Here is a 12,610-nt window from a genome sequence, read left to right as displayed (position 1 = left end):
ACGTGGGTCACTAGGGAGCAAAAGAGGTGTATCCTACAAAGGACGCCTTCAGCTTGTGGGGAAGCTGCCGGACAGGCGGGCAAGGGGGGCGGAGGAAGCCAGAGCGGAGCGATAAGACGTCCAGCTAACAGGGAAGCAGTGTGACATCTGGCATGCGAGCCGGCAGGGGGCAGAGCAAGCAGGATGTCACGTGGAGTGGTCGCTACGGGAGCCGAGAGGGTTGCGTGCGGGTAGAGGGGGGTCTTTCCCACCGCCTGAAAGACTGCGTTACTCACAGGAGTCGCGGACTCTTCTTGCCCTGAGCTGGAGACGGGGGCTTCGCGGCCTGGGACTGCTGCCCTGGGGCGTCGGGAGGCCTGGCGCTGGGGCTGCTCCTCCGCCGACGGGGATACTCGGCCTTCCTCCGGCGGGACACAGCGGCGGCGGCGGCGGCCGCAGCGGCCCGGCCTCGGTCCCGACCTCCCCTCAGCACGCGGCTGCTAGTGGTCCCCGCAGGCGCCGCCGCCGCCGCCTCAGGGCGCTGTGGTTGGGGCTCCTCCGGAGTCGCCTTGGCCGCCGCCGCCGCCTCTCCCCCTTCCTGGTCCTGCTGCTCCGGGGGTCTCGGCTCTTCCGTCTCTCCCGGCATCGGGACTCGTCCGTCCCCCACCCCCTAGTCCCCGGCGGCGGAGGCGGAGGCGGAGGCGGCGGCGGCCGCGGCGCTGCTCCCCCCGCCCCCCGGAGCGTCCGGCTCACTCTCACTCTGCGCTCCTCTTTCCCCCCTCCCCTCTGCCCGGCTCCGAGGGCGCCCCCCCCGCCCCCTGCCACTCAAGGCCCGCTACCGCTGGCGGCGCGCGCGCGCGCCCGCCACAGACGCTCAGCGAACCAATCAGAGGGGAGGGACGGCTTCTCCGCCCCGCCCCGCCCCGCCCCTCACGCAGCGGCGTACGGGTTCCCTCCCCCACCCCTTCCTTCAACCAATCAGGAAACGGCTCCAAGGGAGCGCGCGAGGTTTCCTTCCCCGCGCACCCGTTCTCACCGTTAAACGGCTGCGTCTCGCGACAATCCCAAAGTGACCTTTTTTCCCCACCTCCGGAGCTCAGCGCGCGCTAGGGGCAGTGGGAGGGGCAGGTCTCGCGAGGAGGTTGGTGGGAAGAAAACGCGCCTCTTTCACCGCCTCGCGCGCACCCTGGGTTGGCTGCGCGCGCACCTGCCTCCCTAAGGAGCCGCTAATGCCACAAGGACTCTTTCTATCCTTCTTACTTAAGCCGCGAAAGGTGCCTCGGCGTTCTTCTGCCGCCACCCCGATCCCACTTTCCTGTCTGTAGCTTTTCTGTCCCCAGCGCCGCCAAGTCTTGCGGGGAGAAGAGGGAAATTTTTTTGAGCTGTCGCTTCTCCTTTAAGAAAAAAAGCCCCGTCGGCTGCCGGATGAAAGTCTCTGAAAAAATGGCGGCGGTAGAACAGAGGCGGGGTCGTGAGGGCAAGGAGGACCCGCCTTTTGGCGCATGAGCATGGTTAACTTGCCCAGAGGCATCCTGGGAAATGAAGTTCTACTTATGCTGCTGCTTAGGAAAAAGGATAGGAAACCGGAAGCGAAGAGGATGCTGGGAGTTTTTGATGGATGCGCGATGGGAAAGGTAGTTTACTCTTTCCGCAGTTCGAATATACTCTTCCGGGGAGGCAGTGTTTCCGGGTTAGGCTTCAACGCCTGCGCAGACCCGAGCACAAATATTGAGCCAGTAGCTGGCCGGAATTGCCTGGCAGGGTTTTCCGTAGTTTCTTATTTGGTGTCGGCGGACCATTTTTAGGGTGGCCACGTAATAGCTCTCGCCTTTGTTTGGTTAGATGGCACGTCATCTGCGACTGGCTAGCGTTCATGTTTGCCGTATTCATCTTTTGTGTCTGACCCACTAACCTGCGAGCGTCTGGAGGTCAGGGATTGAATCTGGTTCCGTTGGATCCTAGCGGGGCTAGCACAGTTCCTATCCCTTAGTTGATTCTTAATAAAAGTTTGTGGAAAGCATTGTAGAGTTTCGTTTTTACTAGATGCTGTCGGGGCCGAGGAACTGGCACCGGCTGCGTAGCTTGGCTGTCGTCCCTGGGTTGGAAGGAAGGGTGGTGAAGGGTTGTTAGCGTGACTGGGGCGACCTATTCAGAAAACTGAAGGCCTCCCTTACACTCCTCGCCCTGAAGCCATCTGTTTCTGCGGTTTTTAAATGCTTCTGCTGCACAGGAAGCATGGTTAGAAGAGCAGATTTGTCAGAAGTTACTTTTCTTTCCCCTAGCATGTGCAGCTAAATTGCCGTAATGTATCAAGCGGGGGGAATTTCCGTTTGTTTATCTCCAAGTTACATTTGGTGATGGCTGTGAGCGTTTTGCATTGCTTCCTTTTTTTCCTTTTCATCCTCTATAATCAAGGAGCGATTCGCAGGAGCGATTCTTACCTCTTGAAACTAAAGCATTAAGAAATTTCCAAAGTAAGAGTGGAAACAAGATCTCGGAATCCAATTCTAAATTTCACATTAATCATTTAGTTAAACTGCAGATGGAGTCCAATATTTGTAAGCCAAGTGCTGAAAAGCATTTTTTCCTTCCAGTATTTTGGCTCAAGTTACGCCTCAGATTGGACAAATGTTCATATTCCCTGTTGTGTGTTTTGCACTTTCATGGGTCTACAGGCATTTCAGTTGTGAAAACTGGCGTAGTGTGGATAGGAATTTTTCAAACCTATGCAGTGAATAGACTGGGAATAGCACTGACATCCGATGGCTGCTCAAAGTAATGCAGAGGTGGGATCTTCTTTACGTTAAAAAAAAAAAAAGTCTTAGAGGCACAATGGAGTGGAAAATGAACGATTCCTTTAAATTAACCTAAAAAAAAAAAAAAAGAAGAAGACCACCACTGCGTTGTAGAGGAAAGATTACAGGTTTTGAAGTTAAGTCTGTGTTACAGTAAGTCGCAAAGCCGCCTACTAATTGTATTATCCTTAGCAAGTTTCTATTCCTTGAATCTATTTTACCACTGGTAAAAATGCGGATAATGTCTTTCACAGGGCCATAATTTTAGTTATGTACTGCCTTCTCATAGTAGGCCTTTTGTAATTGTTTTATTTTATTCAAGGTGCATAAAATCACAGTGGTTAAAAAAAAAAGTGAAAGTTAACCTTAGTGTCACTTTTTAGAGAAACTAAGGCAGTATAACTAAGCAGGAATTGTGCTTAATTGAGACGTCTGCAGCTTAGACCCTGGTGTCTTAAATCTTCCAGTTTCGTTCTTCATGACCCCTATAAATTGTTTGCATTTTGAACCACTGAAATAAACCTGGCCCTGAGAATCCAAATGTGAACCTGGTCCTGAGAATCCTTTTCTGCCTTGAATGGGTTGATGATTGATTCAGAAAAGCAGGTAAGCATAATTTCTGGATAATTAAGTAAATAAAGACAGCAAAATGAACTGGGTGCTAGTTAACTGCTGGAAATTTTATGAAAGAGATTATGCTTCACAGAAAAAAAGAAAATCAGATTCCATCATGCATAGTCACAACAGGATACCCACACTGGGAAAAAACACAAGTGCAAATCTGCCGTTCCCCTGATTTCAAGATGAATCCAGGCACACAGTAGGTGCTCAAGTTTTTCAAAAGTAGTTTTGATTCTTTATCACCTTGGCCAATGCATAACAGAACTCAAATCCAACTACCCACTTTTCTATGTCAGTCTCATTTTTTAAAACTCTGACCTACAAAAAAGAAAAAAAAAAAAGAAACTCACCAAATCAAACGAGAGGAAGTGCTAAGCAAATACAGGAACCAAAAAGGGTTATAGAGGCTGCTTCACGCTGGCTCATTCAGTTCCTTTGCGGTCCTCTTCTTCAGCATATGCCAGAGCAGTTTCTCACAACCTGTGGTACCAGGGCATCTTGGGTGTGTGACAATGGAAGAGTTGGGTGAGTGAGGAGCTTCTTGGAGGAAAAACTCTGAGGGAATGAAGAGTTGGCTGCCATCTCCATGTGTGCTGGGGTGTACTTCTAGCCAGATGGAGGATAGTGTTGGAAGATTTTATTTTCACTTCTTTCTTCACCTCATGCCAACCGAGAGAGAAGCATGAGGAACTATGTTATTTGGGGGAACTGTGGGTTTGCTGTTTGCAGAGGCACAATAGACAGAGAATTTGGTGCTAACTACAGAGTAAACTCTGCACAAATACTTTTGGCCTGAACTGTGATTGAAATTGTCATTTTGTTATGAGTATTTTGCCTCTTGGGGACTGCTGGAGATCATAGGGTGGTCACAGATTTGGCAAGTTGAGATGTGATTTGGGGAGAAAAAGAAAGAAAGAAAAAGAGGGGGGTATGAGGAGAAGAAATGGAATAGAAGTACAAGAATGAGGGATCTGCAAAGGTTGGAGAAAAGCCATAGTGGTTTCATTTGTTCCATGGTTTAGTATTAAATCAAGAAGACACAGCACTATTACTCCAGTGCTTTCATTGCTAAGCTTTTTATTGAGAGCAATTCTGAGAGAACAGATTACCATGGCCTGCAAATATGATACCTCCTTCCACTCCAGAGCAATTGAAACCAGCAGCGAAGCTATTGGCCACATTGCTCAGAGAGATCCCTAATTTCAAACCTTTTGAGTTACTGTAAGGCTTGTCATTCTTGGGACTCATTCCATATCCTTTGCCAACTGTTGCTGCTGTCGTCCTTACTAACACTGAGTCACTAAACTTTACCCTTGTCCAAGCTGTGTAATTCCAGTGTCCTGGGTTTTTGTATGTTTGGGGTATGTCAAAAGCACAAATGACACCAACAAAAAACATCTTGGTATTCTCTTTTTAAAAAATGTATTTTGAGAGTTGGAGGAGTAGAGGAAGGAAGAAAGGCAACTTACAGTAGGGAAGAAATGTTAATGAAAAGGAAAAGGATATTTAATACTTAATAAATATTGAACTGTTTTGGAAGTAGAGTCTATTTTGATAGTAGTAGAATATATTTTGGACTTGGGGTAGAATCCCAATTCTTATCCTGTGTGAGGGTTGGGTAAATTCACATTTCTGTGTGAGTTCCACCAGAGTCCAGTTCTGCTTTTTTATTTTAGGGATACCTCATGGCTTTCATGTAGGTTGGGAAGGGAACTAATACTTATTAAGTGACAAGCTAAAACTATACATTTTTACATATGCTAATCATTTTAGTGTTCCATGCAACCCTCTGAAATAGGTATTATCCACTTTTTTTTTTTCAAATGAGGAAACTAAGAAAAAATAACTTGTTCAACGTCGCTCATAGGAGCACCTGACACCAGAAGCAATTAATCAACAAGGTGTTCACCTATTTTAGCAGTGTGTTAGCTCTGGTGTTCCAGCCAATAGGATAACCCAGAGAATTAAAAGAATTAAAAAAAAAAAGATTTGCATAGTTTTGCATTTCCTCAGCAGGATGAGTGGTAGAGAAATTTGGTCCAGAAATATGGAAAGTACCAAGCGGCCTGGAAGGTAACTTTCATGTATGTTATCCAGGTGGCTAGGCCTCATCAGGCTGTTAATGGCTACACCTCAATTGCTTCTTCAAATTGTCATCAGCTCAATAACTACCCGAAAGACTTAGGGTGGGTGTTTCTTTCCAATGCTGAGAAATAGCGCCGAGGACAAGTCAGCCCAGGTGGGCCACTGTGTCCTCTGTGCACTACTGCCCGGAAGTTTATATCCACCCAGAAGGTCTTACCTAAACCCTCACATCAGGAGGATGCTAGATAAAGGGGAACCGGGAGCAGACTCTGGCTCTGAATGAAGTCATTGCAGTCTAGTGAGACCCTCAGGAGACATCACTTAATTCCTTTCCTGTGAACGTTGACATTGTTTGATTACCATAGTTGAAGGGTTATAAAAATAGACTGTAGAGTTTCCAGTTTGATACCTCCCACCCTGTACCAGTAATCATGTATTTGTCAGGCTGAAATTAGTCATCTTCAACTTACAGAATCTGGCCAAAAGGCAAGATAGTCTTGGGGTATTGGTGATACGCACATTCACAGGAAACAGGAAGAGAAAGGCCTGTTAACTCATGACCCAGAAAGGAATTTTAGTAACTCTGGTTAGCTGGTGCTTCTGAGGGTAACCTTCTACTCTTAGGGGTATGGTTTGCTTCTCTTGTAGAGGGTCTTCCCTCTTCCCTCATCTTTGTTGTAAATGCCTTTTTATTTTGAATCCAAGAGGAACCATGACTTCTGTTTGGAGCAAAGCTTAGGAAATAGAAAAGTAAGAAGCTATATCTTAATAGAGGGCTACAGAATAAAACTTCGGAATTCAGAGATTTGGCATTCAGTCTGGCTAGTAAAGTGCTGAGAGAAAAAGTTTTTCTTTCTATTTCTACTTTAGTTTTGTATCAGCTCTTGGTCAATCTTATTTTATTCATACATCTACCCATTCCTTCCATTCCTAGATTATTTTAATTTCAGGCATTATATCGTTTCCTCTGTAAATATTTCAGCATAAATATATATATACTTATACAAATAACCATAATACCATTATCATGTCCATCAAATCCTTAATAGTAATTCCTTAATGTCATGAAATACCATTATCATACCTAAAATATTAACAGAAATCACTTAATATTATCAAATATCCTTATCACACCTAAAATAAGTTAACAGTATTACTGCTTATTGAATTTTCAGTCACTGTTCAATATTACTAATTGTTTCTTTTTTGTTGTTGTTTTTTGCTTGTTTATTTAAGATTCATATGTTGAAATCAGTTGTGAGTCTCTTATGTCTCTTTTAACCTATTGCTTCCCTCTCCATCTCTTCTTTTCCATTACAGTTTATTTGTTGAGGGATAATTTGCCCTGAAGAGTTTAGCTCAGTTTGCTTATCTCTAAAATGGTGCATAAAATTCAGTATATTTGTGAACTGGATGCTTGAGAAAGATCTGTAGAGGATTCATTTGTAAGAAATGTTTAGATCTTTTCTTATGTCATGAAGAAATACCCATCCCCCAACATCTGAAATAAATTAAAATCTTTTTCTTTAATGACCTGTAAAGTTCATTTTCCTCATCTGAAGACTTTAGAACTAGGCACATCCTTAGAAATAATATAATCCAATGTTCTGCAAAGTTAAAAAACTACAATCTGTGGTAAAAAAAATCCAGTGGAGATCCACTAGTGGGTCTCCATCCACAATTTGAAAAATGCTGTTGGGATACAATTGCTTCATTATGTAGACGAGGAAACAGCTTCAGAGAAGAACATGTCATGCCAAGATGACCGAGAGAATCCACATGGGAATGGGGTCTGGAATTTCTGACTAGCAGCGGCCAGGGATCAGACAGCCCAGGATCAGCCAGGTTCTGCACTCAGTAGTAGAAGAACCTGACCTTAAACAAGGTGTTTGTCTCTTTCTGAATTTACAAAATAAGGACAATACTATCACTTGCCTCAAAGCATCAGGATGACTAAATATGTAAATATGTAATTAAATATATAAGAAGCATGTAAACTGAGCACAATGCCTGTCCTGTGTTAATTTTATTCAATATTAATATTAATTTCCTCAAAACAGAAAGGTAACAGGGTAATACTCATACAGGAAAGTCCATTGGTTTTTCCCAAGAACACTACAAGAGAAACAAATCTCAGCTGTTTGGATTGCAATATCTCGCTTGATTTTGCAATATCTATTCCCCCCCACCCCAGTCCCTTTTTATCCCCACACCTTAAACGACAGAATATTTATACTTTGCTTTGAGGATTTTGTTACGTGCTGGGGATATAAGAAAAACAGAATCATCAGGATTAAGAAGAAGTTTTACCGTACTGGTATGTTTTGGAAAACTGTAATATAATTGCTTATATTTTTCTGATAGGAAAAATATGTAGCATTTACATTTTTCTAATTGGAGAACTTTGTGGGTGATCCACTCTAAATAAATGATAAAAATGAATATGCTGCAGTATAAAAAGTCAAGTTGTAGAGTAAGACTATGAAATAGAATGCAACCATAGGAAATGAGAAGCAGGCTGCAGTATGAAGAGGGCATTAAACATCTCCTGGTAGAATAGGCCATATTCTTGAAGTCAAATAAGGAGTAAGGGAGGATTTTTTTAAGAAATACATTTATGTATTTATTTGTTTACTTATGGCTGCGTTGGGTCTTCGTTGCTGCACACAGGCTTTCTCTAGTTGTGGCGGGCGGGGGCTACTCTTTGTTGTGGCACACGGGCTTTTCATTGCGGTGGCTTCTCTTGTTGCAGAGCATGGGCTCTAGGTGTGGGGGCTTCAGTAGTTGCGCCTTGTGGGCTCCAGAGCACAGGCTCAGTAGTTGTGGTGCTCAGGCTTAGTTGTTCCATGGCATGGAGGATTTTCCTGGACTAGAGATTGAACCTGTGTCCCCTACACTGGCAGGTGGATTCTTATCCACTGCATCACCAGGGAAGTACCAGGATGTTTGCATTTAGCCTTAACCCTTAACCCAAAAGAAGAGAGAGATGAATGGAGGTACAGTGGGGATACTTAAGAGGATAATTATTCCAGAAGATGTACATATTCTATATCATGATTCCCTTGCATCTTTTGATATAGATGCCTTGTTGGAGGAACTGGAACACTCCACCCTCCAGGAGAGTGATGAATACTCCAACACAGCTGCTTCTCCCCTGGATCAGCATTCCAGAAAGGAGAGTAACCTTGCTGAGACTTCAAAGGTCCCTTCCATTCCGGATGATGAAAGTCCTTTTCTGGTAACTTTTCATTTTTTGGAGTATCTTGAATATAGATATTTGAGTTCATTTCTGCAAATTAATTGTATCTTACAAGAGGAATTAAGTAGATGCTATTCATACCTGATGTTTCTGAACTATGATATTCTGATTCATCCTTGTACACCATATGAAATTACCATTAGCACAGACTTGAAATTTGAGCCTCTGGGGAGGTTTCTCCTTTAACGGTTCTTCCTTCCAGCTACATACATGCATTTTTAAGGATACACATTTATCTCTCTACTAGGGTGCTATTGTCTTTATTCTCACTGTGAGATTATAGTTGTAGACTCCTAACTGATCCCCCTAGCCTGACCCCCCTGCAATTTATTCTCCAAATAGCAACCAGGATAATCCTGTAAAACTTAAATCAGATCATCTTATTCTTCTACTCAGAACCTCGTGATGAATTCTCTTCTCATTTGGAGTAAAAGCAAGTCTTTACACTGACCTTTTGGAGTGGCCATATGTCTTGGTTCCCTTGGAAGACCATGGGGTTGTGCTTATTTTCTTGACATCCTATTATTGACTTTACTTATTACCCCAGATTTTCCATTTTTTGTGTGTGAAATTTTCAAAATTTAGTATTTGCATTAAAGTAAACCAGCATGGATTAATCGACCTCCATTTGGTTCTTCTGGCTTCTTTCAGTCTCATGTAGTAGCATATAAAACACACATGCAGGGAACAGACTTCTTATTATAGCTAGATCTAAAAGATGACTAATGACAACTTGTCTCTCATTTCCTGATCCTAATTGGACAAAATCTAACTGACAGCACCCTTTGAAGAATAATATGCAGGGTGCTGGCTGTTAAGGCTAAGAGCTCAAACACAGCAGTCAGGGGCAGCTAACTCCTTTGGTCTTGGGTGATGGCCGGAAAAATCTTGGAGTTTTTTTTTGTCCCCGCTGGCCACTTGGTATAGCACCCTTCTTGCCCGGCTGTGGTCCATGTGATGGTCTGTGAGATGCAGGGAGCCTCCTCAGGGTCAGAAAGAAATATGAGAAATTGAGGCTTCAGGTCATGCAAATCTTGTTTAGGAAGTAGAGGCTGAGCATTCGTGCCATAGAGTATAGTGTCATCTAAATGTTCTTGTTAAAGCAGTTTTATCACTAACTGTGTATTAAAGCTGTAACTATTAGTTTTATTATTTGGTAATGCTTTTAAATTTTGCAACAAAAGCTTTCAGCGGCGTGTGGCTCAAACCAAAACCAAAACCAAACTACACATTTAATTGTCTCAAGAACGTTGGTGATGGATGTGTAATCTGCACAAAGTATTTGTTAACATTTACCATTCACTGTGGGGGGAATAGAAATATCACTGTCCATTTGAAAACTAGGAGTAACACAAATATGGTGAAGAAGCATTAGGATCTACTTTAAAACTTAATATTTAATTTGAGAAGAATGTGCCAGCAGATGACAATTCAATGTGTAAAGCTGCAGGAGGTGTGTTTACATGTCACTGTGAAGCACACCTTTCCATTTGCATCAAATGACTCTTCTAAATTAATTTCGCTTATTTTCAATTCCAAATTTTCTGGTGCTTGTAAGTAAAGTGAACTAGTGACGATTAATTCATTGATTCCCTTTGCAAGCCATCAAATAATACCATATTAAATCAATCAGAGGCCTCAGAAAATTTTATTCCAAAATGGTTTAATTTTTCCATCCAATTCAGCGAATCAAAGTATTTAGAAGTTCATTCTTTTGCCTAAAATGTCATTGTTAATGCCGTTGTAAATTTAGTTGAAAAGTTTAACAGTGGAGACTAAAAATGTTGTTTTGGAGGGTGATAATACTAATACAGATTTTGGTGGAGCACAGCAGAGTGATGAAATCAGTGTTCTTACATACTTAAAAGCGTATGGAGCAGATATGTACTTCGAATTGATCGTGATGTGCACAAAATTCATGACTGCATCCAAATAAGCTTCAGTATTCCACAATCAAAATAGAAACGGTTAAAATTTACAAATTATATATATGTATGTATATTTATACACTGAGTATACATATAGCTCATCTACAAACCTTTTGTGACAGAAGCTGTTGTTGACTCTAAAAATACATTAGCATGGCTGTATGTATTTTCTCTCTTCATTGCCTGTCAGCCTGTGAGCCTTTGAAAAACCACTTTGTAAGGCAACCTAAATTTAGGCCACATTATGTGCAAAATCAGCTGGAAATATTTAATCAAATTATTCAATGAATGTAGCATACAAATTCAGCTTTTGAAGTTTTTAACAAGTTGAAATTATGTGAAACAAAGCTTGCAAAAAAGAAGCTCAGATTTCTCCCTACAAAAGCTGGGGAAGAATTGAATAAATCAGAAGCTGAGAGCTCAAATGGTTTAATTACCTAACTTGAAAATTGTGCTCTGGGAACATATTGACTTTGAGGGACCTCCTGATTTTAACTGAATAATTTTATATTCCTACAAGAATGGGATGAAATTGTAAAGGCCTATGATTTTGCAGTATCTACATTTGATGAAATGTTAAGAGGCATCACAAATAGAGACAATTTAAGAGCTCTGTCTTGTAAAAATATTGTTAAAGAAAGGTGCGCCAAATGGAGGCAGAAATACAGCACATGTGAAAATACTGGAGCTGAAATAATTACACGTGAGAATATCTTCTATTTAGCAGAATCTGCTCTGAATTTTTAGATTCATCTAGAGAGGGAGTATTTTCTCAATTAAAATTATGGGCTGTGGAGAAGCAGTGTCAACAGTTTCAAATATATTAACCATAAAATAAAGCTTTGTAGAAGATTATAATTTTATAAAAAATATAAAAATAGATAAGATCATATGGAAAAAACCCGACATTTTTCAGAAAAATTTTCACATCACAATGTTAAAGGCAACAGTGGCTAAGTAGCCAATTAAGGTGTGTATATACATAAGTATATATATCTCAAGAATAGTTATTTACTGTGCTATTTTAAAATATTCAAATAATCAATATGAGAAGCTTAAAAAATTTTTTGCTTTCATGTTCATAGCTGTGTGTCGTTTAAAAATATTCTAGAAAATTTTGTTTTGAATAGAATTAGTTTATTGGTCCACCAATATAATGAAATAAAATTTTAGTCCATAAATACATATTTTAAAAATTAATGTAATATTAATTATTTTTTAGTACCCTCTTTCACTTTCAAAGGTGTCACAGTTTAAATAATGAATTATACGGTCACCCTACCTTCATGACTTGGCCCCTTGTACTCTTTGCCCCTGTCTCACTGGTGCACTCGCCTCCTGTCTGTTCCACAGATGCTCCAGGGTGCCCTACCTGGATCATGTTACCCTTGATATCTGCATACTTTCCTCACCCCCTATACGTCCTTGCCCAAGTACCCCTTTCTCAGTGAGTCCTTCCCGGACCAATATATTTATAAATGCCATCCCTCCCCCATGTCTTATCTCCTATCCTTCATTAATTTTAATTTTTTTTTTTACATATTAGCTTGTTTATTATCTGTTTCTCACCACCATAAAGTGAGGCTTGGGAACAGTTTCTGTTCCTTTGTTTTGCTTTGTTTGTTGACGCCTGTATCCCCGCCCTGGCACGTGACAGGCACTCAATAAATATTTGTTCATGAAATAAACTACTGGCCAACTATGCTTTAGAGTCAGTCATTATTTCTTTCGGTGTGTTAAATTTAATCGTGTTATATCTTCCGCTAGACACCGTCCTGTCTAGTTAAAGGGACTTTGCTCTGACTCATTTTCTTGTATGGTTCTTTTTGTGAGTCTAATGACTTCTCTATGTCAGTGCTTTTAGGGCAGGGAGGGGGACACCCTATTTGTTCACATGCCAGCTACTGTGCTTAGAATCTGACCTTTCTCTATGGGATGGCTGG

At 41.8% G+C, this 12,610-nt stretch overlaps 2 protein-coding genes across 8 annotated transcripts in view; one reads left to right on the top strand and one right to left on the bottom strand.

Annotated features, from left to right (window-relative positions):
- The window catches only part of ZFP91 (ZFP91 zinc finger protein, atypical E3 ubiquitin ligase), a 35,044-nt gene extending 34,264 nt beyond the window's left edge, over positions 1–780 (bottom strand). For 2 of the 4 annotated variants that reach the window (XM_057726292.1, XM_057726293.1), the window contains exon 1: positions 276–780. In XM_057726292.1, coding sequence (XP_057582275.1) covers positions 276–625 — 350 coding nt within the window. In that variant the 5' untranslated portion in view covers positions 626–780. The remainder of the gene's footprint in view (positions 1–275) is intronic. The other 2 variants (XM_057726296.1, XM_057726295.1) reach the window with 2 other exon arrangements.
- A 535-nt stretch (positions 781–1,315) lies between these two features.
- The window catches only part of LPXN (leupaxin), a 43,257-nt gene continuing 31,962 nt past the window's right edge, over positions 1,316–12,610 (top strand). The window contains exons 1-2 of one of the 4 annotated variants that reach the window (XM_057726299.1): positions 1,316–1,613; positions 8,561–8,718. In XM_057726299.1, coding sequence (XP_057582282.1) covers positions 1,598–1,613; positions 8,561–8,718 — 174 coding nt within the window. In that variant the 5' untranslated portion in view covers positions 1,316–1,597. Of the gene's footprint in view, positions 1,614–3,867; positions 3,921–8,376; positions 8,477–8,560; positions 8,719–12,610 lie in introns of those variants that run through there. The other 3 variants (XM_057726300.1, XM_057726301.1, XM_057726302.1) reach the window with 3 other exon arrangements.

Source organism: Hippopotamus amphibius, chromosome 3 (genome assembly GCF_030028045.1).
Source record: "Hippopotamus amphibius kiboko isolate mHipAmp2 chromosome 3, mHipAmp2.hap2, whole genome shotgun sequence".
NCBI classification, from domain to species: domain Eukaryota; kingdom Metazoa; phylum Chordata; class Mammalia; order Artiodactyla; family Hippopotamidae; genus Hippopotamus; species Hippopotamus amphibius.
Note: the sequence above shows the minus strand (reverse complement) of the source record. Positions and strands in the feature narration are given on the sequence as shown.